Below are 25,782 nucleotides of genomic sequence, written 5' to 3'. Positions count from 1 at the left end.
GTTTCACATAAAAACCCAGACATGTAACATGTTTTGATAAAAAAGAAAGAAAGTAAGTATCTGGCCACCCCAGGGATGCTGCCCTCAGTGGCGGACCCCAGAAGGGCCTTGCTTGGGGTGGGGGGAGGGTGCCTGTGCCACAGCACCCCCACAGGCTAGGCCCCCCCAGAGGCTTGGCAGTGCCCCACCCCAGCATAACCTCTGCTTCTCTGTGAAGCTGGAAAGTGCTTTAAAGAAAAACAGAGCTTTTCATTATGCAACATTTCAGCCACCAAAGCACAGAGCCCAGAAAAGTTAACCCATCTCATCTGCCCTCTTCTGAAATCTGAGGCGTGTATGGCAGTATCCCCTCTAAAATTCAGGCTCCCTTTTTTAAACGGAACACAGCGCCATCCTCACCCTCCTGCAAGCCCCGGCAGCCGGAGCCACCACAGCCTTTGTTGGTGTCTGCAGCCTCTCCGCAAACCAGACTCTGCTCCTGACTGCTGAATCTTGCCTCGCTGCTTCTCTGCCCCTCTCTCTCGGGTAGATTGAGGTCTAACTTACAAGCAGCAAATGAGGTTCTCTTTTTCAAAGTGTAAGCTCTGATGAGTTCTGACAGATGTCTGCTGTACCAGCAAGACCCGGGACATCCTGTTGGCCCAGGACGCCGGCCCTGTGTCCCTTTGCGAGTCTCTAGGACCAGGAGAGGCCAGAGAGTGCCCTGTGGTGTGAGGACAGCGGCACCGTGCCTGAGCCCGACCCTAACTGCTGTTCCGGGGCAGGGTGCCCACCACACAGCCCACGTGAGCTCAGAGCACCCTCATGACCAGGCCCAACAGTCCCCAGGCCTTCTGCGCCTTCTGAGTGTGCCTGGAGCCTCCCCAGAGACTCATGCAGGCTGAGCTCTGCTGACACGGAGCGGAGGGCGGATGCAGCCTCGCCAGCGGCATGGGCATAAACCCGGGTGCCGGCCACGGCAGACTCCGCAGGTCTGGACTTGCGTTTCCACTTCCCTCGCATCTCATCTCTTGACCTGTCAAAGGGGCTAGAAATCCTTGTCTCCTTCGCAGGGTGGGAGGCTTAGCTCCCGACACAAGCTAGCTCGCAGCAGGCCCTCGCTGCACAGTGGCTCCCACTCCCTGTTCTGTTTGACCGTGAACTCCCACCCCTGCTTTGACCTTCCATCTGCCAGAGGCAACTGTCATGGCAGGAAGAGCAGTTCTTTCCTCCGGCTCCCCTGGCCTGTTGGTGGAGAGAGCTGCAGTTCTCATTTAGCCTCCAGTGAGCCGCTTTCTGTTTGCACCCAAGGCAGTGCTTCCAGACCACGTGCTTTCTGCCGAGGCTCTGGGACTGCCTCCCCCTTGGAAGGGAAATTCCAGCACTCCTCACGGTACCCCCTTCCCGGCACCGGCACCCCCTTCCCGGGGTAGCACTCTCAAGCCTGCCCCTGGCTCTGTGAGTGGAGTGTGAGTCTCAGCTGCTGTTCCCCCTCTCACCTGGGTGCCTGTTACCTGGGCATTGGGGAAGGTGCCGCCCCCTGCTCCACTCTGGAAGGAGCCCTTCAAAAGCAGCTGTCCCCCCTCCCGACCTCCCCAGAGATGTGGGGAGTTCCAGAAGAAATCAGTTCTGCTGTGCATAACATTAAGTTTGGGTTGCAGTTTTCAGAAGTCCTGAGTGTTGCCTGGAACTAGAAATAAATGAATCACCCAGGGCATCTTGGTTCATGTCTATCCAAGTGACTCAGTGCTTTTGTCCCCCTCCCTGGCGGCCTCCCCACATGGGGACTGCAGCTGACTTAAACCTCACCCGAGAGAGACTCCTGCTCCCAATTTAGGAGGGAAGAGCTCTGGCTGGGGCCTCCCGTGCTCCATTCCGGAGCTGCATGGTGTCTGGGCTCCACGCCTGGCAACTGCTGACGGGCTCTTTGGCCCGGGCTGCCTTTGGAGGGTGCACCTGAAGGTAACGTCTCAGCAGCCGTGCAGTGTGTCCCCCGCCCCCACTGCGTAGCAGAGGGATGAGGCACGCTGGCCTCACGGCTGCAGCGTGCTCCCGATGACACAGCCCAGCACAGGTCCCAGGGCCGTGGGGTCTCTTGCCCTCAGCTCTTTGTAGGGAGGGAGAGGGGAAGCAGATCTAATTCAATATGATCCTCAGATGCTATGGCCTCGGGATCAATGCAGCTTCCTTTATGGAGAAGCAGCCCTGCCATAGCAACCTGCACAACTGCCTTCTGGTGTCTAGAGGAGCTTCATTCAGCCCACAGGACTTCCTTTTTCTTTTATGGGAAAAAGGGAGGATGTGGGGAACAAGCGCTTTGATATAAACAGTTACCAAGGAGATCCGATTTGGGCTCAGAAAGGTTTTCTCCTTCCCTTGGTCCATACAGAGGGAGGAGGGGTATGTGCCGAACGCAGAGAATCACGGGAGGTTTCAGCCTCGAGCCCCGAATCCTTCTGCTGGAACTGCCAGATGTTGCCGCATTCTCAGGCTGGAGGCCACAGATGCAGGCAGGGCTCGGCGGGAGTTCCGAGGGCGCTGGGGGACCAGGAGCCGGGGCGCCATCAGAGAGAACAGCCCCAGGGCCCCGCAGAGGCATGGATGGAATAGGGCTTGGCAGCCGCTGGCCCCCAGAGAGAGCCACGACCTGCCTTTCCCCCTGAGTCCTGGAATGGGAAGTGAGAAACCATGGGGTGCATGTACTCATCTCCGCGGGACGAGCCCACACCGAGAAGGTCAGTTCCAGACAGTGTCCCTGTTAGACTGCTCTAGTCCCTTGGGCAAGGGGACGCCTGGTACCATGCCCTAGTGGACAGAGCTGCTTTCCTGGCAGGGGTGCCCTAGAGGCAGGAAGAGGGTGCTGAGGGGAGCTGACCAGCAGAGTTGGGATGGTCCTGGGGAATCAGCCGGGCACGGATGCTGCTGACACCCAGAAGGTCCCGTTCCCCGACTCTACCCTGCAAAAGTGAGCTGTGTGCAGGCGCCAGCATGAGGCCGTGGCGGAGAAGGCCAGCCCATGTGTGCGGGCGATCCCCCCCAGCTGTGTGGGTAGGGAGGCGGGTTCCTGCTCTCTCCGTAGGGACCTCAGGCAGCAGCAGTGTGTTGGGACAGTGACTGAAGACCCACCTCTCCTAGAGCTTCCCTTTTCTCCCTCACGGACCCCAGTCTACCAGGGATATTTGGAAACTACCCCTGAAGCCCCTGGAAGAGAGTGGGAGCGTCCTTCCCTGCCCCAGGGCCTGAAGCTATGAAGGGACTCCCTTAAGAAGTACCCATGCTTTTTGGGGGGACCCTAACTTTGGGGCTGGGAGGGCAGTGCCATGTTCGCCCTCTGACGTTCCACCTGGACATGACCAGAGGCCTCCACCTCCGCCCAGGGCCATCAGCCTGGGGTACCTGCTCTGGCAGCTGCCTCAGGAAGCCACCCCAAGGCCACCTCCCACATGCACCCCTGACTGCTGGGTGGGCGCCCCACCCAGAAGCCCCTCAATGCCTGGTTCCCATACTTTTCTTCTTGGGAGCTCTTTCCTGTTTCAGAATCAAGGCTCTTCTGAGAGGCCTTTCCTGGTTTCTTTGGACCCATCCATTGGTCTTAGCACACACTACCCGGTGCCACCAGCCGCCTGTGAAGTCAGAGTGGCCGAACACCTTTGTTCTTCTAGAGAACACCCCTTTGTCCTTCAGCGCCTACCAGGTTTCAGGTGCCCTGGGGAGACTGCAGAGGTCGAGATGTGGGGTTGTCAGAGAGCAGAGCTTGAGGCCTCAGGAGCAGCTAGTGCTTGCCCAGTCACAGCCCACCTTGGTGGCAGAACCGGGATTTGACCCCAAGCACCTGCTGCTGGTGTGTGGCCTCTCCCACTGCCACTGCTGTCCTTAGGGCTCATCTTTTCCATCCAGGCCCTCAGCCCTGGGAGGCAAAGATCGCCTGGCTTAGTCACCGTCCTTGAGTTGGCCCAGTGCCCGCCCACCCGGGCTGCACGCTTGGTCCGTGGCTGGAGGCCAGCGGCCTGGCACTCATGGGAGGTGCCTGTGTCCCCTGCCGCTTCAGCAGGTCTAGAGACATCTCCACCTTCTCCAGCTGGAGCTTCTTGGACCTTTGAGAAGAGTCAGGAGCCAGTGGGCACACCCATTGAGCTGGCATCTGGATGGAGGTGTGGGCACCTTGAAGAGGGCGCCTACTTTTGGGGGCAGGGGGAGGTGCTCTGCCAAGGATCTTTTACACTGAGGAATAGTAAGAGTTTGTGGAAAAGAGGGAAGGACATTGTGGGCGAGGGCACTGGCGGGCCACACTTGGGGGAGGGACACCGTGGTAGGCGTTCCCCACCCTCTCCTTCAGGATGTATTTGCTGACTCAGCTCCCTTTGCTCAAGGTTTGCTATTACATCCTTGTTAGGGCCTTCAGAATCAGTCTATCAGAAGCCATATACCACATTTCTTAACATAAAAAGTAGATTTTACAATCTGATGACAATAGCCCTGTGTGTTCGCTGTAGGAGAAAGACCGTGTGGGAGTGGGGATAAAAATTAGCAAAAACAAACCACAGAAACCGCAACACAACCAGCTGTGCAGCCCTAGGAGAGGACAGCCCGGCATCTCTGTGATTCTCCTCCCGACCTCCTTTCGGGGAGGGCAGGCGCGCATCCGTGTTGTCTTGAAGGCGCCTCCCCACCCGGCCGTCACAGCTGTATTCCAGTCTCTTCCTGTTCTAGAACCTTGAGCTGCCCCCCTTTCTAAACAATAAAATCGACTTTTTAGTTATAAAAATCACATGGAAACATCCAAATTTGGAAATGTTGGAGCAGAGGCAGCTGCGACGGGGTCCCCATGACCTGGGGCATCCCCACGCACCCGTGCCCACTGGCGCTTTTGTTTTTCAGGACCTCATCAGTGAAAGACAGCAGTTTTGTGGAAAAGATGAAGAAGACGGTGAGTTTTCTCTCTTGTCTGTGCTTTCCCAGCAAGTCTTGGCTGGGTGGATGCAGGGGCGCCCGGGCGAGGCCAGCTCTCCTGGACAGGAGGCGGCGAGGGGACATGGCCCGGGCACCCCCATTCCAGTCTGTCCAGAGCCCGAGCTCCCCTGCTGTTGCCGAGACACGCTCTCTCCTTTTTTAAGTATTTCCTGCTTGAACAAACCAGGCTGTACGAAGTGACCCTCCCACCCAGGCCAGCTGCCCACGGCACTGCTTTGGCTCTTCAGGCGCGGTATGCTGGTCTCAGCAATCAGTTTTACGGCAAGGGACCCATTGCAGTGGTCACAATAAGAAGAAACGTCCAAGGAAAGCCTTTCGCCTGGTCCTGACACTCCTCACTGCTGTTTTTGGTGTTTGGCAGCTCGTACTAGAGCCTCCTTATGCCCATGCAAACAAAGACGAATACAAATGTCATGCTACACTTTTCTAAAACACAAAAGGTGCCATGTTACTGTGCGTGTACACTCCTATACCCCTGTATCGCACGCTTTTAAAGACCTTGGTGATTCGTACTTAATGCTATGTCTGGGAGAGCCTCCCACAGCCACGCAGAGACCCCGCCTCACCCTGTGGGCTGCATGTTAGCCACGCCTGCACGCCTACGTAGCTCTTGAAACAGTGCTGCCGTGAGCACGTAGGTTGCTGTCTGCTTACAGGTGCGGTGCCGGCCAGGCGTTCTCCATCGTGAGGTGCTCGCATCTGAGGCGAGGTGGGAGACTCCTGGCAGGGCCACGCCAGGGCATACATGCAGTGCGAGAAGCTGCTTTGCCGGCAGTCTGTTTCCAAAGTCTAACATCTGGCCCGCTCTCTGGATTTAAAAACGGCATCTCTTTGTAGTTCTGTGTGTGTGTGTGTGTGTGTGTGTGTGTGTTTTAATGGATGTGAGGGGAAGCAGACTATCGTGTTACCATGGCATTTTTTTTTTAATGGATTCTTCATTCAAATTGAGGAACTCCTTAAAATTATTTGGGAGATTGAGTCCTCATCTGTGATAGGAAATAAAAGTAGCTTCCTAGTTAATAGTTTGTCCTTTGACTGAGCTTATCATGTTTGCTGGGCCATGTAAAAAGTCTCACAGTCCATCCTATGATTTCTTTTATGACTCCTGGACTTTGAGTCACCTTTGGAAAGGTGCTCTTCATTCAGGAGAGGAATTCTGTGTTTTCTCCAGTCTCCTTTTCCATATTTAAAGTTGGATTTTTCAGTTTACCCTGGTGTGAGATGTGAGGTGTGGTGCGTGGCTGTCCTGTTGTGTAACTGTCCCATGTCCCTGTGCTGACTCGGCCCTTCCCCAACAACACCCCCCACCCCCGGCTTCCTCACACCCCTTTCACACGTGTGCTTGGGCCTCTCTCCATATTCTCCTACTCTGATGTGTGGGCAGCTGCTGCACGCAGATTACGCTGTTTTACTTCCTAGGCTTTTACATTCATCATTCTCCAGCAGAACCGGGCACTGCCCCATGCCCTCCCAGAGCTCTCACTCTGCACTTGTCCTGGCTGGTATTTCCTTTGTGTCTAGTGACTAGGGGTAACACCTTTTTTTGAGATAAAATTCACATACCGTACAGTATATGCTCAGGGATGTGCATTTCAGCACTTTTTTGCATAGTTGTAGCAGCCCATAACCTATCACCACAGCCAGCCTAGGACGTCGCGTCACCTGCACCCACTAGCGACCCCCTCCCATTCTGCCTTTTGTCTGCCTGGGTCCCAGAGACGGCTCGTCCGCTTTGTGGCCTTCTGTGTCGCTGAGCCTGGTGTGTCGAGGGTTCATCCATCTTACAGTGTGACCAGTGCTTCTCCTTTTTGTCGCCAGGTTAATGTTCTGGTGTATGGAGTCATACTTTTCACATACTTTTTTTTCCCCCTGACTTTTAGGATCAGTTTGTTGAGGAGAAAAAAACAGTTCAGATCTTTCTTAGGATCATATTACATCTCTGTAATACAAGGAGAACTGGCTTCTCGTATGTTGAGTCTTCCTTCCTATGAAAATCAGTGTGCCTTTCTGGTTGAGTCCTTTATCACTAGGTAGTGTCTTGAGTGTTTCCTTATAAAGTTTATTTTTTTTAATGCTACTATAAATTTTTAACTATTATTTTATAATCTTAATTTATACCTTTAACCTGGTTTCTTTAGCATTTCCCCCCCTTTATGAAGTAGTAAGGGCGATTATTTAAAATACGTTTTTTTTTGGGGGGGGGATGATTTAAAAACAATTTGTAGAAAATTCATGAAGTCTAGGAAGTATGAGAATACTTTAATTGTAATCCATGTTTTCCTTAGTTCTGGGTACCTGTATCAGCTAGTGCTCAATGCAAAACTCAGAGACTGTTCTGGGGGCTGGGTGCTGGGCCACCACTGCAGAGAAGCTGCATGTCTGGGGAAGAGGCTAGAAGGTGGCCTGTTGAAAGGCTCACCTGCAGGTTTTGCAAGCACATCCTAGCTTCCTGCAATCCCTAGCTGCAAGGGAGTCCATGGAATAGAGTTTGTGCTTTTCAGTAGCTGCTGTAAAAGGCACAGAACACTATCAAGAGTAAGCTGTTCCATAGTACTTTTCCCTGTTGTCTAGGTTTTTATAATGAATACCTCTCACTTGTAGATCATCTAGAAAAACAGACCCCTAAATCCCCATTTAGAGATTCTTGGTGTATTCCTTTCTTGTCAGTCTTTTTTCTTTGTGCAGGTATGTTTATTAAAAAACACATTAACACCTGGGCCTTCCCTGGTGGTGCAACAGGTTTAAAAGCACAGCACTATGACATGAGAAGCAGCCACTTCATGAGTTCGATCCCAGGCCAGGGAGGTATCCCACATGGCGCGGCAGACCTCTCCTGAGTAAAAAAATCTTTTAAAAAACAAAACAAAACAAAACATAATACCTGTAACAAAATTGGACAACACTTTACATACTGTTTGGTTACTGAATAATTTGTTACATTTTCAAGTGTCATTGTCTGCCAAAAGTGACCTTGGGCAGCATGTAAGATTACCTTGATGGCTGTAGTCATTAGTGCTGTGAGATGCTAGCCCCACAGTGACTTAGAAATAACCTAAAGCAGAAAGGAAAGAGGATTCCCATGTCCTCTGTAACCCCCCCAGTGAATTGGCCCTTTACTGACTCCTTGTGTCTGGCCTTCCCTAGGGCAGGAATATCGTCGTATTCTACGGCTCTCAGACAGGAACTGCTGAAGAGTTTGCCAATCGCTTATCAAAGGACGCCCACCGCTATGGGATGCGGGGCCTGGCCGCAGACCCTGAGGAGTATGACTTGGTGAGCTTTCACCTGGCCCCTTCTTCCTGGCTCTTCCAGCAGCATAAGGAAGACGTGTCTTAATCCTGGGGATGCTTTAAGGGCTGAGTTGCCAAAAGGACAGACAGGAATGGGCTTCTCCTGTCATTTGTCCTGGTAGCCAGGTGCCCAGATGAACCACAGCACTGCTCACACTGGACTTCTGTGCCCCTATGCTGTGGGCTCCACCAGGGCTGGACAGGTCCAGCAGAAAGAACAAAGGGATTGGGTGTGGCTCAGAACGGTCTCACAGAGCAGGGAAGGAACTCTGCTCTCTTTCTGCCCCACCTCAAGTTGCAGTGGCAAGAGAGCCAGGGCACTAGGTCTCTGCCCACCTGCTGAACTCTGGGTCAGCGCCTTTCCTGTCACAGGGGAGGATGAATCATCTTCAGGAACCCTTCAGCCAGGCTCTGAAACAGGCTTTTATTACCTCTGGTCTGGGCCAGAGCAGGGGTTGGGTGGAAGGGACAGGACCCATGGGAAGAAGATAGCTGGGAGAGGTGAGGGGCTACCAGAGAGCTTGAAAACTGGCGAAGGCCCCTCTTTGCTGGAGGACCCCCTGCCCCTCTTCCTCCCAACTGTTCTTTACAGTTGCTCTGTGGGGCACTGAGAAACTATCTGCAAGACCCGGTCTCAACATCCCGACCCTGTCCAAGGGCTGTGTGGACAGTCACGCTCCTTGCTCCCCCAGGCCCATCTTGCTCATTCTGCTAGGAATGTCCGGCAATCAGCTTGCCTGTTTCTGGGTCCGGACAGCTAGGCCAGGGCCCCAGGTGGAGGCAGTGAACTGACACCCAGGAGGGGAAAAGGCCGGTAGGGTGCAGGTGGTGCTGGGAAGAACCCCCCAGAGAGCTCCCTCCCCACCTCCTGAGACCTGAGTTTGCCTTGCTGTTCTTACGGCTCCAACCAGCCCCATATTCTTCCTCTGAACGACTGACTCCCAAGCGCCAGCTCCTTCCTCACCTGCCATGCCATCTCCCAAACTGTCCTGTCCCCCCCTGCCCCCCTATCCACACCATCCCCCACGGCCACCCATCCCTCTCCAGACCTGGGCTTTGAGTCTGCGAGCAGTTGTCAGAATTAGTGAGGAGATGGGAGGCCACAGCAGAGGAGCCACGTTTTGAGTGCCACCTAGTGGCCGGGATCCCAGCCTGTGCACTTCATGCTGCTGTTCCTTACTCTTGGAACACATCCCCAGCCACTTGAACCTAACTGTCCTGCTCCCCGAGTTTGACTGCCAGCCCCACTGTGCACCTCCCAGACAGGTGGAGTTGTTCCCTCTGCCCCACCACACCTGCCATTCCCTGGTTAGCAGCTGCCTGAGGCAGGGCATCCCATCTGCTCAGACCTGACCTCCTGCCACGATCGTAGTCAGCAAGTGGGCTGTCCTTGTCTCTTCAGGCTGACCTGAGCAGCCTCCCACAGATAGACAACTCGCTGGCCGTGTTCTGTATGGCCACCTACGGCGAGGGGGATCCCACCGACAACGCCCAGGACTTCTATGACTGGCTCCAGGAGGCAGATGTAGATCTCTCTGGGGTCAAGTATGCGGTGAGTCACCCTGTCTTCTCCCAGTAGCTTCTCATGGGCTCGTGGCAGCCTGTGGTGCCTTCCCCTGGGGCTCTAGGGAAGGACTCCTGCTCTCCTCATGCTGAGTAGCCAGGTCAGCAAGAGGTATTGACTGCAGTCTGGCAAGGAACCCCAAGAGAGGTGTTCATGAGGGGACCTGCTCTTGCCTGGGCCCCAGCACTGAGAGCTATTTCTCCTATGACCCCAACCCCACCTGCTCCAGGGGAAACTTCTTGCCAAAGATGAGGCAAGAAATATGGACAGGTCAGGTGCTGTTCCACTGGGTGGGTAGCCAGCAGGTCAGAGGCTGGTGTGGAGGGGGTCCTGGGCTACAGGCCACCTAACAGAGCCACTTCCAGGGGCAGCAGTGGCCAGCTGCTCCTCGTGGCTTTCAGCATCTGACGGGTAGAGGACCAAGGATGCTGTCCAGTGGCTGGGCCAGCACTGCAGGAAGCCCACTCCCTGGGCTGGTCTCAGACCCACCTTTTCCATGCAGGTGTTTGGCCTTGGGAACAAGACCTATGAGCACTTCAATGCCATGGGCAAGTATGTAGACAAGCGGCTGGAACAGCTCGGCGCCCAGCGGATCTTTGAGCTGGGGATGGGTGACGATGATGGGAAGTAAGTGTCCCAACCAACCCCGGGACTCAGGCCACCTTCCGGACCCGGTCCCGGCTTTCATGTGTCAGGAGGGGAGTGAAGCCATGTGTGTACTGGACCTCTGTGACAGGCACCACCAGGGCTGGGGGGAGTTGCTCCTCCTGAGCAAACCTCTGTCCGTCTACACCCTTGCAGCTGGCCAGCTCAGATAGTCCCTCCTATGGTTAGTATAGACATTCTAGAGCCTTCCTGATGCCTTGGGCTGACCTCACTGAGTAGGCCAACATGAAATGAGCACTAGGGCTTGGGGAGGGTGCCAGGGGAGAGCTCCAAGCTGGTCTGGCAGCCCATCTCGTGCCTAGGCTGTTGGTCTACACCTAGTGGATCTTGTGGCCCCCTTGGGCTCCCTGGTTCTGGCTCACTCCCTCCTCTCCCCAGCCTGGAAGAGGATTTCATCACTTGGCGAGAGCAGTTCTGGCCGGCAGTGTGCGAACACTTTGGGGTGGAAGCGACTGGAGAGGAGTCTAGGTGAGGTGTGCCCGAAGATGGGGTGGGCGGCATTGGGAGCACCTCTCAAGGGTGGAGTTCTGGCCCTGTGCAATGGCCATGGGGATGACAGGCTGGCTGAGCTCAAAGTGCAGGAGAAGCACAGGTCTCAGCTAAGATGCTTAAGGCTGCCCTAGGCATAGGGCAACAGCTTGGCACCCAGCTATAGTGCCACCCGTTGCTCTCAAAGTGGCCTGGCCCCACCTACTTAACCCCCCTGCCCAGGGTGCCCACCTGCTCCCCCTCCTTGTGTTCTTCCACGTCCCCCTTTGTCTCCTCAGTTACCCTGCCTGGGGCGGCCACCCTTCTCCCTGGGGGCCCACTCTCACTTCCTCGCCCCGGCCTCATGCTATCTCCCCTTTCCAGCATTCGCCAGTATGAGCTTGTGATCCACAAGGACATAGACATGGCCAAGGTGTACATGGGTGAAATGGGCCGTCTGAAGAGCTATGAGAACCAGAAGCCGTGAGTAGAGTGCATGACAGCCCTGTGTCCCGAGGCCTGAAGGCAGCAGACAGCTGGCAGCCTGGTCTCTGCAGGCCCCATCCCTCAGGCTTCCTTGCCAGTGGGCGCCAGTGGGGGCACCCATATTTTCATCTCCACTGTTACAGGAAAGTTCAAGGCCCAGAGTGGGGGGAGGGGCAGGCCTGTAGTCCAGGACACAGCCTTGGGAAGACTGGCACCTGCTCAGGTGATACTCAGTTGGCCCCGACACTTTGCTCTGCAAATGCCTTGGGCCAGGGTAACTCCAGTTCATGGACCACGGTATTGTAAGTTTGACTCTGGGTCTAGGTTGAACTTTGACAAAAGGGCTCAATTCCTTTAAAATTGGCCTCAGTGTTTGGACTTTCTGTCCAAAAACACTGTTTCTGTCGGGCCCCTGCCTGCTTTGCTGGGGTGCTGTCCGGACTCCAGCTAGAGTCATTCAGGAAAGTCCCCTTGTGGCTCTTTTGGGAGCACCACCTTGGACTGGGCTGGGAGAGCCTTTCTGTGGTTCAGACGTTCCCTGGGCCGCGGAGCACAGCTCTGTGGCTCCCTGTGCGTTGTGTAACCAGAAGGTCCCCTGGGGGTAGGGCGGTCCGGACTGAAGACCTGGCCAACCCTGAACAGTTCTCTTCCCCACCAGCCCCTTTGACGCCAAGAATCCATTCTTGGCTGCAGTCACCACCAACCGGAAGCTGAACCAGGGAACTGAGCGACACCTCATGCACCTGGAATTAGACATCTCAGATTCCAAAATCAGGTACCAGCCACGGCACCCCTCCCCAAACCCTCACTCAGAGCCTCCTGACCCGTAGGTAGTGCAGGCTGTCCACCCTCTTCCTGAGCTTGCGTCTCCTGCCCTCTAGGTATGAATCTGGGGACCATGTGGCTGTTTACCCAGCTAATGACTCTGCACTGGTCAACCAGCTTGGCGAGATCCTGGGTGCCGACCTGGATGTTGTCATGTCCCTGAACAATCTCGATGGTGAGTCCTGGACACAAGGCCACTGTCCCTCCAGCCTCCTGACCCAGCTTTGGCCTCTTGGCAAGAACAGTCAGCGAGTTTCTGCGTAGGCCCAAAGCCTGGTGCCTGAGATGCCCTCCCACCCCAAACGCCATGGCTACAAGTTCTGGAGCAAATTTGGGGCAAGAAGTGAAAGTAGCTGTAAGATCCAGGCCTCTCCCTTGGGCCCCCCACGCCTCACTAGCACAGCACCTTACGGGCTGAGGGAGCTGCAGGCTGGGGCTCTGGTCCCAGGCCTGGCTCCACCAGGAGGGGCCTCTGAGGCCTGGGGCTGCCCTCTCCTTGCTCCAGGGCCTTTCTCTCCTCTCCGGTAAGATGCAACCCTACCAGTGCTCTGGGTACATCCGGGGTTCAGAGTGCAGGGGGCCCTAACCATGGTGGAGGTGGGGCTCTCTGCCTGAGCCTCTCACCGTGAGCCCCATGCTCCCCGTCCCACCAACCTGCCTCACTCTGTCCTCTGGGAACCTCACATGGGCTGCTCCTTCTCCTTAGTTCCAGTCAGCCCTTGAGGGAACAACACGAACAGGAGCCGGTTTACGTCAGAAGTCGTCCTGCCGGCCGTAGTGCCCTCTCACTCTGGGAAGCACAGGCCTTGTGCCTTCAGGGGTGCCCCTTGCTGTCCCCGCTGCCCTACACCAGGAGACTCAGCCCTGCGGGCTGCCCTTTGCTGCCCACACTGCTCAGAGACGTGTAGCTTCAGAAAAGACAAGCTTGCATGGCCAGTAGTGTGAGGTGCAAGGCCTGGTTTCTAGGCCTAACACAAGGAGGCTCTGGGATGCTGGACCCACAGGTGTGTTCTGTTCATGCAAATCCATCAAACTACCAGATGACATCTAGTATAACTTGTACGCAAGTATAGTTTGTCAGACCAACTGACGTCTCCGTTAAGTTCAAAACCCCAACACCGAGCCTCTGTTCCAGACCCTCTTCCCGGGGCCCCAGCAGCCCTCCTGGCTGTTTGTGCCCAGGAATACATAAGCCACAGTCACACCTGAGAGGTGGAGTGCCACTCTGCCCAGCCCCTGGCTGCTTCCTGCTCTGCTACCCTTCGCAGGCAAGGGTCAGGTCCTGCCACATTGCAGGAGGGCTCAGTACGTGTCCTGGTGACCAGTGCAGCAGAAGGTCCCAGCAAAGATGGGCAGGAGCAGTGCCTGGGAAGTGCAGGGCTCCATGCCAAGAGCACTCCTGGACACCCCCATGGGCACTGAGCATTGGCCTCCACATGGGACCAGGCACTAAAACTGACCTGGAATTCACGCTGAGTCTGGGCACCCAGCCCACAGGTAGGACATACTTGGGGAGCTCTGTCTCAGCCCCTCTCTCTGAACAGCATTTTGCAGGCAAAGGGGTTCCTGGGGAGCTCAGATTCTCTCAGATTTAGAGCAAGTGAGTGCCAGGCAACCCCACCTCTGAGGAGGTTGATGAGGAAGGACCAGAGGAGCTGCTTTCTCCAGCCCCAGCCGGGACCCCTGCTTCCTGTGGAGCAGGCCTGAGGCTTCCCCACCATGCACAGGGGGTGGCCACTCTCCCCAAATCCTGCCTTCCCTTTCCTTGCAGAGGAGTCCAACAAGAAGCACCCCTTCCCCTGCCCCACTACCTACCGTACGGCCCTCACCTACTACCTGGACATCACCAATCCACCACGCACCAACGTGCTCTACGAGCTGGCTCAGTATGCCACGGAGCCCTCGGAGCAGGAACACCTGCGCAAGATGGCCTCCTCCTCTGGCGAGGGCAAGGTGAGTTTGCACCCAGACTGCCACCACCCCAGCTTTGGGGCAGCTCCCAGCCAGCACCCCTGCCACCATTCTTCAAACTCCTTGGGCAATATTCAGCCTTGGCCCCAGCGTCCCCTCACCCAAGCTTACCCCACGTTCTGGGTCTTTCCAGGAGCTGTACCTGAACTGGGTGGTAGAGGCCCGGAGGCACATCCTGGCCATCCTGCAGGACTACCAGTCCCTGCGGCCCCCCATCGACCACCTGTGTGAGCTGCTGCCTCGCCTCCAGGCCCGCTACTACTCCATCGCCTCGTCTTCTAAGGTGGGACGTCCTCTGGAGTGGTGTCTTCCTGGTTGGGGGCTGCTGACCCTAGGTTTGAAGCCTGGCCCCCTTAGAAGGTACAGTGTGAGCTCTGGAGGTGCATTGGAGCCCTGAGCCTCAGCCCCAGCTCTGCTCCGATGTCCAGGGCAGTTCACATAAGACTGTATAGGCCACGAATCCAGCAGGCTGGACAGTACACTAAACTGTTCTCACACCCCACGGTGAGCAGCTGTCTGGACAGCTGCTGGAAAGGGACCCCTGAGGGTCCTTGGGGGGTGTGAAGGGGCCCTGAGCAAGGATCCCTGTGCCCTCCGGCTTGAGTAACCAGGCTGGGTGGCAGAGGGGCAAGGGGCCTAGGCGCAGCTGCTGAGCTCACTGGCACCTCCGTCTAGGTCCATCCCAACTCTGTGCACATCTGCGCTGTGGCTGTGGAGTATGAAACCAAGGCTGGCCGCATCAACAAGGGTGTGGCCACCAGCTGGCTACGTGCCAAGGACCCTGCTGGGGAGAACGGGCGCCGGGCCCTGGTCCCCATGTTCGTGCGCAAGTCCCAGTTCCGCCTGCCCTTCAAGGCCACCACCCCTGTCATCATGATCGGCCCCGGCACGGGGATTGCCCCCTTCATGGGCTTCATCCAGGAGCGGGCCTGGCTGCGACAGCAGGGTGAGTGCATTTCAGGGACGGGTTAGGATGGGTTGGGGTTCTTCACTGACCGTGGCCCCGTGCCGCCCCAGGCAAGGAGGTGGGGGAGACGCTACTATACTATGGCTGCCGCCGGTCTGATGAGGACTACCTGTACCGTGAGGAGCTGGCACAGTTCCACAAGGATGGCTTCCTCACCCAGCTCAACGTGGCCTTCTCCAGGGAGCAGCCCCAGAAGGTGAGGCAGTGGTGGGCCACCCTGGCCAGGAGGGGTGTCTGTGGGACTGTCCTAGCTCACTGGCACTGCCCTGGCCCCAGGTCTACGTGCAGCACTTACTGAAGAAGGACAAGGAGCACCTGTGGAAGCTGATCCACGAGGAGGGTGCCCACATCTACGTCTGTGGGTGAGTGAGGCAGAGGGGCAGGGCGAGGCCACCCTGTCTGCTTGCCTGGAGTGGGGCCTTGTCTGACCACTCAGGACCACCTCTTTCCTGTTCATAGGGATGCTCGGAATATGGCAAAGGATGTGCAGAACACCTTCTACGACATCGTGACCGAGCTGGGAGCCATGGAGCATGCCCAGGCTGTGGACTACATCAAGAAGCTGATGACCAAGGGCCGCTACTCCCTGGATGTGTGGAGCTAGGAGTTGCCGGCCTGCCTTGCTCCTCCCATCACACCCTTATAGACTTGCTTGCCCATGTAATCATTTTCCTCACTCCCTTCTGCCCATCTCCTGGGTGGTTTCTGCTGGGCCTGGCCACAGCAGGCAGGGCCAATAACAAAGACTGCTCCAGGTCCCAGATGCGCCCTTCGGAGCCCCCAGGGCTTGTGGCTATGGGTGCCCCAGCCCACACTCTGTGAGCACCTCAGGGGCTGAACAGGGGCGTTTCTCTCAGCTGAGCTGGGGCCTGGTCTCTCCACATGATTTTCAATGAGTGTAAATAATTTTAAATAACCTTTCACCCTTGGAATAAAGTCCTGTTTTCTGTATCTGCCTGGTTATTGCTAAGCAGGGGTCTTTCCCTGGCACTATGTGACTCCAACCCCAGAGTGACCATAGCTCAGGACCCCCCAACAGCTGTGCCAGGGTGGTATAGAGGGTCACCAGGCCCATACCTGAACCTTGGGAAGAGCACACACCTCCAGCCACCTCTGTGCCTCCTCCTTTATTGAGGCCACTGGCCCCCAGCTCCCCAGAGTGGGGAAAGAGGCCCAGCTCTTCCTCTCCAGCATAGCCTTTAGGGCCCACGGAGCCCAAAAACCCAGGGAGAGCAAAAGAGACCCTCCCATCAAAAGGCAAGCCTCCACCCCCTCAAACAACATGTGGGGTACAAAAGCCCCTTCCAGGATGGGGGTGCTGTAGGGAGTCGTGCTGGCTGGCACAGACAGGCCCAGCCTCATTCATTCTTGTTCCCGTGCCTCTGACTGTGGAATTTCTGGTGCACAACCCGCAGGGTGGTGAAGAAATTGCCGAGGAAGAGGAGGAGGAAGGGGAAGCCACACATGAGCACCTGGGGGCAGGGGAAGGAACGAGGTTTAGGTGGGGGGCTACAGTTGGGACCTCCAAGCACCTCTTCCAGGGTTCCCCGCTCACCTGCCATTCCTTGCATTCAGGGTCCCGGGCCAGGTTGAACAATGTTAGTGCATTGAAAAGCTGCCAGAACTGGAGGAGATAGGATAGAAAGGGGTATTACACAAGCCAGTCCCTGCTTGAGCCTAAGGCCAGGAAGAGACAGGGACACACAGATCCAACTTACATGTCCAAAGAACAGAAAGGGCAGCAGGAAGGTGAGTCCTCGCCACATCCAGGACTGGAAACCCTCTGTGGGGAGAAAGAGTCAGGGCACAGAAGAACCAAGGGGAAGGGACACCCAACACTGGGCCAGGAGAGAACAGGACATCAGCCCATCCCCACCATCGGGATTCCACGCGCCTGACTCACCCACAGTGAGGTCCATGGTGTGCCTCTCCCCCAAGGCCCGCAGGCGATACAGGCAGCCGCTCTGGTAGTAATACTGCAGGAACTGCACAAAGCCTGGGGGGGGCGGGGGCCACATCAGACTGGGCTGGGGCCCAGGCCCTTTCCCACCCCTCCCTGTGGGCAAGTCCTGCTCGGACTTCTGAGACACTCACTCTGGTACATGGAGAAGGACAGGAATTGGTTCCGGAACTTCTGGTACATGAGGCCATCAGGCCTACGGCAGAAAGCAGAAACAGAGGAGGCAGGTGTGAGGACGCCAGCTCCCCATCCAGACGCCCTCGCTGAGGCTCTCAGAGCCCAGGCCGGGCCACTTACCACGTCAGCATGACTCCGGACAGGAACGTGGATACGTAATGATGGAAAACCCACCAGCCTTTGATCCTGTATCAGGAAGCCGCTGTCAGTCAGGTTTCCTCAGCCCCCAGGTCCATACTCAGAATGGGGCTGAGGTAAGAAGAAACCAGTACCCCAGCCTGGTTCCACTACTCAGTGGTCACCCCCGCCCATGTTCCAGGGTAGTTTCAGGGCTCCCCCTCCCATCCCCCAACCTGGACTGGACTCTGCCTTCACCCACCGGGAGCCGTTGTTGATAAGGATGCTCTCTCGGATGGTCAGGGTGCAGTAATACCAGACCAGCAGGAAGTTGAAGGTAGCATCTGTCACCCTGGGGAAGGGCACAGAGGGTGGGTGCCAGAAGGCATGGAGAGATGCAGGGTCTACTCCAAGCAGTGGGACACCCACCTGGAGTTGAGCAGGAAGCGGCAAGTAAAGGAGATGAGAATGAGGATGATGGTGAGGTAGAGCTTGAACTTCTCGTACTCGTCTTTGTAGGCAAACCTGAGTGGGCACACACTCATGGGACAGGCTGGATGCTGGCAGGGCCCACCCTCGCCTGCACCCATGGGGAGAGGCTGCTGCTGTGGACCCACTTCTGGGGAAGGGCATGGGGCTAGCGTGGGAACAGCCCCTGAAGCTCAAGGCATAGCCAGGGAGGCAGGGCAGAGGAAAGGAGCCCAGAGGTGAAGAGGGGCTGAAACCCAGTCCATCACAACAAATTACTTAGCCTGCTTGCTCAGGAGTGTCACATTGACGTTGCCCAGAACTAGGCTCAGGTACAACCTAGGGGAAGGGGAGACTGGGTAAGGAGGGACCCTGACAGAGAGAAGCCAAAGGCGACAGTACCCCAAATGGGCCAGGCTACAATCTGGCCTTCCCATGGCCTTGGCTTAGGGTTCTGACCTCGAGATGCTAGAGACCAACTCCACAAGGGACACTTTCCCAGCCTTTCTCCTGGCATGCTCACCAGTGGTGTCCAGGTCAAACCAACATCCCCTGCCTCCCATACTTCTCCCCCAAGCTCCCCACCCCACCTCAGGGCCTGACTCTCTCACCCCACAGAAGCTGGGCCTTCATCTCCAACTAGCCTTGCGACCCAGGTATGGACCTGTGCGTGTACCAGTACCCACCCCAGTGTCTAAGCTCGCTCTGAGAAACTTGAGCCTTGACAGCCTCCCTAAGAACTCTGATTGGATTCTCTGAGACCTCTCAGCAGGCAGCTACACTCAAGCTTTCCCATACAAAGTAACTCACAAACCCAAGCAAAAACCACCCTCATGCTAAGTTCCAGGTACTATTTCTACATACTGGTTTCTCCTACTCACAGTGAAACTCCAGAAAGTTGCCTAAATGTGACTGTCTCCTCAGCCCTGTCATTCCCAGTATCAACTTCTACCTCCCCCTTCCCATGGAGCAGTTCTCTCCAAGGTCACCCTGACTTCAGGAAACATTTACCTTTCCTGATCACATTTAACCCCAGGGCCATCTGATCAGAGGCTCCTGGCCACTCCTTTCTTCCTCAGTTTCTGGAACTGGCTCTCTTCTGCTTGTCTTGCCACCTGTACTCTGTTGTTTTTTTCATCCAGCCCAGGCATCAGCATGAAGGAGGAAGGCTGCCCTTCCTCTTCAGTGACTAAAGCAGGTCTAAGAACATGTTGACCTGTTTTTCTCCCCTGCCGATGGGGTCTCAAGGCCCCTCTGGTTTCATCATGACATTCCATTCACTAGTCCCACCCCACACTCAGCCACCAGACTTGCTGTCACCTTGCTGTGTCGTCTGTGTCACTCATGAATTACTTCGCTCAGACTCTGCCTACTCCAAGAGGCTGGATCTAAACTCAACCCATGCCCTGTCCTCCTTCCCCTCAAAGCATCCATCCTGGCGAGTTGTCACTGTCACTGAGCCATTCACCCTGAGTTGTCTTAACCATCTCAGAGTGAGTGCTGGGGACATTTGCTGACCAAATGACCAAGCAGAGGGAAGCTGCACCTTCAGCCTTCCTCCCCAAGGCAGCTGTGAACAGAGCTGGGGTAGGCATCTCACCCATTCTTCTTGGGCAAATAGGCCTCCATGTCAAAGAAGAGGCCTTGGCGTTCCTTGATCTGGTTCTCCAGCTCCTGCGAGGCCTCCTCTGCCTCCACTGGGAGGGAAGGTTTGCATCTGCAGATGGGGCCACAGAAGCCAGAGTCAGAGCAGGAGGGTCCAGGAATCACACTTGACACCTGTGGGCCATGAAGGCAAATGGTGCCCAGAGATGGGAGAGGCCATGCTCGGGGACACTCAAGGACTCAGTGCCAGCTCTCCACTCTAACCATCCCACCAGGTCAGACCCCCATCCCTGCCAAAGGTGAGGGAGAACATGGGGGATTGGGAGAAGGGATCCTAACTTCTTCAGAACAAGAGCCAGCTCCTGGAGCCGCTTCTTTTGCCGAGTGATGGAGCTGGTACAAGTGTTCTGCAGCTTGGTCAGCTCCTCCAACTTCAGGCGGTACAACCGGTGGTTCTCCTGGGGAACAGGTGGAGAGAAGGCAGACTGGGTGGAACTGCCATTGAGTTCTGCTGGGCAGGAGGTCGGGGTAGAGGCTCTCTGGGACTCCTTGGTAGGGGCTGAGCAAGAGACAGGACTTGCTGCTCCTGTTCAGAGCCCACCCCTGAGGTAGCTCTCCCCTACGGAGGCAAGATGATGCAAACCCAGAAGCCCACACAGCACCATTCTCCCAAAAACAGGCTAGTTTCCTGACAATTTTCTGTCTCAGTCTATCCCTAGTTGTTCCCATCCCTCCCTACCCCCCCCCCCCTTACAGGTTCACCTCATAGACCAAGCAGGCTACCTAAAACCATCCCCACCCTTCAGATCCTCCAGCCTAACTGGCCTGCAAATGCAGGGGGCTGGGCTTGTCCAAGGTACCTTCTGCTTGGGCACTCCCAGGTGATCAGGATTAATTTCAGCCCTTGGACCTCATGGTAAAAGGCCTTTCCCTCGACCCCTCCCCCAGCACCTTTGGCCCAAGCTTCCCAAAGCACTTTGCCCTGGTGAGTGAATCCCAAGCAGCAGCAGCAGCCTGGAACCTAGGCAGGTCTGAGAAAGGCCTGGCAAGAGTTGCAGCCAGGCTGGGAGACAAGACCTGATCAGAACTCTGAGGAGACGCACTAAGGACAGCGGGCTTGGCTTCAAAGCAGACGGGGAAAAGCAGCTCCGGAGAGGTAAAGGTCAGATCTTGTTTCTCATTTCCAGGAAAGGCCCTTACACACCCCTCAGCACCAGCATGTACCACCTCTGCCCCACACACTGCCACTACCTTCTCCTGGCTAGGGGTGGCCTGCAGCCTCCTCCCTAGCTTCCACACAGAACAGAATGTTGGCCCACACAAGCCAGATGCAGGCAATTCCTCCTTTGGCTCAGGGAGCCGCCAAGCGGGCCAGGTGCATGCGGTTGGCCCCTGCAGGGAATGCCCAACCCACTCCTCGGCGCGCGCACTCGCACTCTCCGCAGCAGCCACAGCAGCGGTCTTCTTTGGCGCTGTCCTTCACCTGGGCTGACCCCGCCCCCACGGGGGAGGAAGCCGGTCTTAAAGACCGCGGCCGCGGCAGCACTAGGGCCAAGGCAGCATGGCCCAAATGAGGGGACAGCACTGCAGGGGTTCTGACCCAGCCGGGACAGCGCCCACGGCGTGCTGGCTGAGTGGCTGACTCGAGACTGGGCCTGGCCAGGTGACTCAGGCGGCCACCCTCCCGAAATGGGACGGATGGCGACTCTTCCTGAGGCCCTGGCTGAAGGGCCAAGTCCACCCAGTTTAGTGGGGTCCCATGGGGGATGCAGTAGCAGTGCGGGGCTAGGGTGCCACCGCCCGATATTCATTTGGGGCCGAGAGGAGTGTAGAGTTGGCGACACCGGGACTGAAGGCCTCTCCGCCCTCAAAAACAGCTCCAGGGGTCCCCGACCCCTGACCCCGAGCTCCCGGCTGCCAGACCCAGGGCCACTTGACCCTTGACCCCGAGCCAGAGAGACGTGGCTCAGGGACAAGGGGCGCCCGCTTTGGCGCTCACCTGGATGCTCTGGAAGTCCAGCTGCAGCTCCTCCCAGTCCCGCAGGCAGTCACCCAGCGGGCCCGGGGGCGGGGGCTGCATGGCTGCCGGGCCGCGCTCCCGACCAGCCACGAGTAAAGGACTGAGCCGCAACCCCGGCTAGTCCCAGGGACCTCCGCCACAGCCACCTCCGCCGCCGCCCCCGTCCGCTTCCGGGCTCGAGACGCCAGGACCACCAATGGGGAAAGGCCTGGAGAGCCGAGCGCGCTGGCTCCGCCCCCTGCCTGAGCCAATCCGGTCCCGGGGCGGGGCCGGGGCGGGGCCACGTGTACCTCGAGCCGCTAGTCGGGCGATTCCAGGCCTGGGTAAGGCTGCAGGGGTGGTGACCCCTCGCCTGGGCTCCACCGGGCATGGCAGCTGCGTGGTGCAGCCAGCAGGGCCCTCATCTGTGCAGCTGGCGGCCAGACTTTAGGCCTAGGGAGGTTACACCTGCCTTCACAGCTTTCCTCCTCCGGAACCTGCAAGGAGGGAATCCTGAGCCTTCTCTCTCCCTGGGGTTTCACAGCAGGCTCCTCCCTGTCTCCCAGCTCTAGGCTCTCTCCGCTGCAGCCCCTTCACACGGCCACCTAAAGAACAGGGAGTCCCTACCCTGTCCTCAAAAATTTACCAGTGGCTCCACTCGCTACCAGGAGGCCCCTGACCTACACAGCCTTTGCACTGTAGCCATCCCAGGCTCTGTTCCAGCTCAGACTGAGTCACGCCAGCACTTCCTGGAAAGTCCTCACTCCTGTAGCCCGAAACCCCACTATTCCTTGAGGGCTCCCACTTCCACTGGGAGGGCTTCTCTACTCCTCTTTTAAGAATCCTAGAAGGCAGGAAGAGGGTCGTCCCTGTCCCCAGTCCCAGTGAGGTGGCAGGGAATGTTTGCTGAATGAGCATAGACAGACGTCGGTAAATTGTCCATCAGCCTCTGTGCCCGCTCCTGACTCCAGGGCTGTTCAATGGGTGTTGACAGCAATGGGAGCAGTGTTCTGATGAAAACTCTCGTTAAGATTTGAGGAATCGGCCCTCCCTGGTGGCGCAGCGGGTTAAAGCACAGCACTGAGAAGCTAAAGCCACTTCAGCATGAGTTCGATTCCCGCCTGCCCCGGAGGTGACCACATGGCGTGGCAGACCTCTCCTGACCCGCCCGCTGCTCCCCTCAGCAGTGTACTTCGTCGATCTGCCTGTCCTGCTCCCCACTCTGTTTCTGGTGAAGCCTCTCACCGCCCCTGAGCCTCTGGCTTGTACCCCAGTTCTGTATGAATAAATAAATAAATCTTTAAAAAAAAAAAAAAGATTTGAGGAATCTCAAATCTAGTGTGGAGGGTGGGAGAAATAGGAGTCTCTTCTTGGTGAACTCAGGCAGAAAGGAGTGGGGACCAAGGAAAACAAAGCTGGACAAATAGCCAGGGATGGAATAGAAGGAAAGCTGGGACTGTGGCAGAGTCAAAGATGTACCCCTGTGTCCAAAGCTGTTGAATGTAGTGATTAGAACCTGAGCCAAGGCTAGGCCTGGCATATTTGGCGCTGGATGACCTCTGTTTCTGAGTGAGCATTGTGACACTCCCTGTGGATCAACACAAGGTAGGAGAAACTCCTGCAGCACTAGCACCCCCTGGCCCCAGGCAATCCCTAAAGGATCCAAATCATGAAGGACGTGTGGGGCTGCCAGATACTCCTCCAAGGGTAGCCTGAAGAATGCAACAGGGGTGTCCAGGGTGCCCCAGAGATGGGGGTTTTCATGAGGTCTGAGTAGAATGCACCTGCTGTGTGAGGTGAACAAGAAGTCTAGAAAAAAACCACAGCAGGAGGCTGACATGGGGCTCCGGGCAGCAAAGGCCTTCTTCTAGACCAACCTGGTTACATAACTGGTCCACCACCCACAAGAAGTCTCCAGGGGAGGTTCTTCAAGACCCACAGCTGGGCAACAGAGGAGATCAGTAGAGTGGGTCAGAGATGTCAGTGGCGAAGTCTCCGAGGACAATCTGCTCCCACTGTGACAGCTGAGCCACCAAGTTCCGACTTGGGCGCATGTTGTTTTTGCACTTCTTGACATGGGCCCAAGACCTCTATGAATGCAAGCAGAAGAAATAAACTTTAGGATTGGACCTGGGCTCTTTCCATATGGATCAGAGCCAGCTCAAAAGGAACAGGAGACACCTTGCTCAGGGACCAGAAGCAGACCGAAGGGCTGAACACACTGGGGCAGGGAGTCATAGGGACTGGCTTGTACCTGTTTCTTGATATGGTGATAGAAATTATTCTTATTTCAGATGGCTCCAATAAAGATAAGACTATTGTGAAACCTCCTGTAAGCAGGAAGGCACCATGCCCATGGTGGGACACAGTGGCCCCTCATCAAAGGTTGGCGTTGTGATTACACAAATGAATGGAAAGGGGCAGAAAACTCTGGGTAAATTATCAGAAGAGAGAAAATTGAAGCTACCTTCTTTCAGGATTCTTCCCTAAGGTACAGGAGGGTAATTACATGAAGGAACGTAACAGAAGAAAAAGGAAATCAACAAAATGGTGCCTCAACAAACTAGGAATAGATGGAAACTACCTCAACACAGTAAAGGCTATGTATGAACAGCTCATGGATAATGTCATACTTAGTGGTGAAAAACTGGAAGTTATTCCTCTAAAATCAAGAATAATACAAGGTTGCCAGCTTTCACCATTTCTATTCAACACAGTGCTGGAAGTCCTAGCCAGAGCAATAAGGCACAAGAAGAAAGTAAAAGCATCCAAATTGAAAAGAAAGGCATAAACTTATCTGTTTGCAGATCACATGACCTTATATCTAAACAATCTTAAAGATTACACCAAAAAAAAAACAACAACACAGTATTAGAGGTAATAAGTGAATTTAGCAAAGGTACAGGATAATCAGCAAAGTCAGTTGCATATCTATCACCAAAAATGAACAAATTGAGAAAGATTCTATTTCCAATAACATCAAAAAGAATATATAGGAACAAACTTACTAGAAACTTGTACTCTGAAAAGCACAAATAAATAGAAAAACATCATGTGCACCCATTAGAAGATGAATACTGTTAAGATGTCAATACAAACCAAAGCAGTTCATAGAGTTAATGTGGTTTATCAAAATCCCAGCACCATTTTTGGCAGAAATAGAAAAATCCACCCTAAAATTCATATGGAGTATCAAGGAACCCTGGATAGCCAAAGCAATCCTGAAAAAAGAAAAAGTTAAGGGTCTCACACTTCCTAATTTCAAACCTTTGAAGGTACTACAAAATTAAAATAAAACAGTGTGATACTGAAAAAGACAGAAATTTAAATCAATGGATCAGAACAAACAGCTCAGAAATAAACCTTCACATAAGTGGTCAAATGACTTCAGCGAGCATGCCAAAACCATCCAGTGCCTAAAACAGAGCTGTGAGTCTCCCATCCCTTTGGGCAAGGGACAATGGAAGGCACTGTCCTTTAGAGTCATGAACTTGAGTTCCCACAGAGTTTGTAATGACGGGTCTCTGCTTCTTTCCCATCTCTGTACCCTGCTCTCCTCAGAGGTAAAAGAAGATGGTTGGCTTGGAGACACAGTGAAGCTATTCCACTACTGAATCCTGTGCTAAGCAGAAGGCAGAACCTCCAACAAATGCTGATGGACAGAGTGACAGCAGTGGGGACACGCAGATAGTGCTTACCCAGCCTGAGTCTCTGGGCCTCCCCCAGTGTGCCCAGCCTCAACTCTAGCTAGACTACTGAGACCCAGCCCTTGGCTGTAGGGTGAATGAGTAAAGCCCTGGACTTGGAGCTGCCTCCCTGAACCTTTCCCCTCCCACCTCCCAGTTAGGGTTCAAAGCAGTGGTGGGCCCATTCCTTCCACCTCCAGAGGTGGCTGTGTATGAGCCTGAGCCAGGGGTCGCACACCTTTAAGGTCTCCTCTCTTGAGTGCATGAGGTAGGCTATAACGGCTGCGCAGCTGCGACTGATACCCAGAGTGGAGAAGACCAGGATAACAGAGCCAAGCTCCAGGTGAATGTCTGCAAAAGGAAGGAAGGGTGGGGTCATGCATGGCCTTCTTCCCTGTAAAATGAGGAAGCTGGAAAATGACTGGCCTCAGTGGGTCTAACAGTGAGTTCAGACCAGCACACCATGTCCTCAGCTAATTATGTGACATCTCTTTCATTGCCTGGCAAATGAGGGTCCTCAGAACTGGCAGCAGTTCTAGAAAATGACACCTGGGTGTCCTCAGCATCATTCTGCAAAGGGCTT

The 25,782-nt window shown here is 55.5% G+C and overlaps 3 protein-coding genes across 4 annotated transcripts in view; 1 reads left to right on the top strand and 2 right to left on the bottom strand.

The window, feature by feature from the left end:
* Nucleotides 1-16,138, top strand: part of POR (P450 (cytochrome) oxidoreductase) — a 48,937-nt gene extending 32,799 nt beyond the window's left edge. Inside the window, exons 3-16 of the mRNA XM_004688279.2 lie at nucleotides 4,858-4,906; nucleotides 8,095-8,223; nucleotides 9,643-9,792; nucleotides 10,307-10,431; nucleotides 10,849-10,938; nucleotides 11,323-11,421; nucleotides 12,083-12,199; nucleotides 12,306-12,424; nucleotides 14,021-14,202; nucleotides 14,354-14,503; nucleotides 14,896-15,166; nucleotides 15,238-15,383; nucleotides 15,464-15,549; nucleotides 15,647-16,138. Coding sequence (XP_004688336.1) covers nucleotides 4,858-4,906; nucleotides 8,095-8,223; nucleotides 9,643-9,792; nucleotides 10,307-10,431; nucleotides 10,849-10,938; nucleotides 11,323-11,421; nucleotides 12,083-12,199; nucleotides 12,306-12,424; nucleotides 14,021-14,202; nucleotides 14,354-14,503; nucleotides 14,896-15,166; nucleotides 15,238-15,383; nucleotides 15,464-15,549; nucleotides 15,647-15,791 — 1,858 coding nt within the window. The 3' untranslated portion in view covers nucleotides 15,792-16,138. The remainder of the gene's footprint in view (nucleotides 1-4,857; nucleotides 4,907-8,094; nucleotides 8,224-9,642; nucleotides 9,793-10,306; nucleotides 10,432-10,848; nucleotides 10,939-11,322; nucleotides 11,422-12,082; nucleotides 12,200-12,305; nucleotides 12,425-14,020; nucleotides 14,203-14,353; nucleotides 14,504-14,895; nucleotides 15,167-15,237; nucleotides 15,384-15,463; nucleotides 15,550-15,646) is intronic.
* A 161-nt stretch (nucleotides 16,139-16,299) lies between these two features.
* TMEM120A (transmembrane protein 120A) lies at nucleotides 16,300-21,721 on the bottom strand. The gene is made up of 12 exons (XM_004688022.2): nucleotides 21,514-21,721; nucleotides 19,854-19,972; nucleotides 19,510-19,626; nucleotides 18,189-18,248; nucleotides 17,871-17,966; nucleotides 17,704-17,793; nucleotides 17,445-17,510; nucleotides 17,282-17,343; nucleotides 17,091-17,183; nucleotides 16,906-16,970; nucleotides 16,743-16,811; nucleotides 16,300-16,659 (listed from the first exon to the last, which is right to left on the bottom strand). The coding sequence occupies exons 1-12, from the start codon at nucleotides 21,592-21,594 to the stop codon at nucleotides 16,546-16,548; spliced, it is 1,032 nt and encodes a 343-aa protein (XP_004688079.1). The 5' UTR covers nucleotides 21,595-21,721; the 3' UTR covers nucleotides 16,300-16,545.
* The window catches only part of STYXL1 (serine/threonine/tyrosine interacting-like 1), a 35,069-nt gene continuing 29,232 nt past the window's right edge, over nucleotides 19,946-25,782 (bottom strand). The window contains exons 7-8 of one of the 2 annotated variants that reach the window (XM_012729259.1): nucleotides 23,391-23,603; nucleotides 19,946-19,999 (exon numbers count right to left, since the gene is read on the bottom strand). In XM_012729259.1, coding sequence (XP_012584713.1) covers nucleotides 19,948-19,999; nucleotides 23,391-23,603 — 265 coding nt within the window. In that variant the 3' untranslated portion in view covers nucleotides 19,946-19,947. Of the gene's footprint in view, nucleotides 20,000-23,390; nucleotides 23,604-25,437; nucleotides 25,551-25,782 lie in introns of those variants that run through there. The other variant, XM_004688021.2, reaches the window with a different exon arrangement.

This window comes from Condylura cristata, unplaced genomic scaffold, assembly GCF_000260355.1.
Source record: "Condylura cristata isolate star-nosed mole 26May11 unplaced genomic scaffold, ConCri1.0 scaffold00024, whole genome shotgun sequence".
In the NCBI taxonomy this organism is placed as follows: Eukaryota; Metazoa; Chordata; class Mammalia; order Eulipotyphla; family Talpidae; genus Condylura; species Condylura cristata.
The sequence above is the reverse complement of the archived record's forward strand: the minus strand, read 5'-3'. Positions and strand labels throughout refer to the sequence as shown.

Bases quoted from the DNA above. Each gene is read 5' to 3' on its own strand.
- TMEM120A (XM_004688022.2), bottom strand. From the start codon at position 21,594: ATGCAGCCCCCGCCCCCGGGCCCGCTGGGTGACTGCCTGCGGGACTGG. The intron at 17,184-17,281 runs GTGAGTGTCTCA...CGCCCCCCCCAG, and splicing joins GTCCTTCTCCATGTACCAGA to GCTTTGTGCAGTTCCTGCAG. The intron at 16,971-17,090 runs GTGAGTCAGGCG...TTCTCCCCACAG, and splicing joins CACCATGGACCTCACTGTGG to AGGGTTTCCAGTCCTGGATG.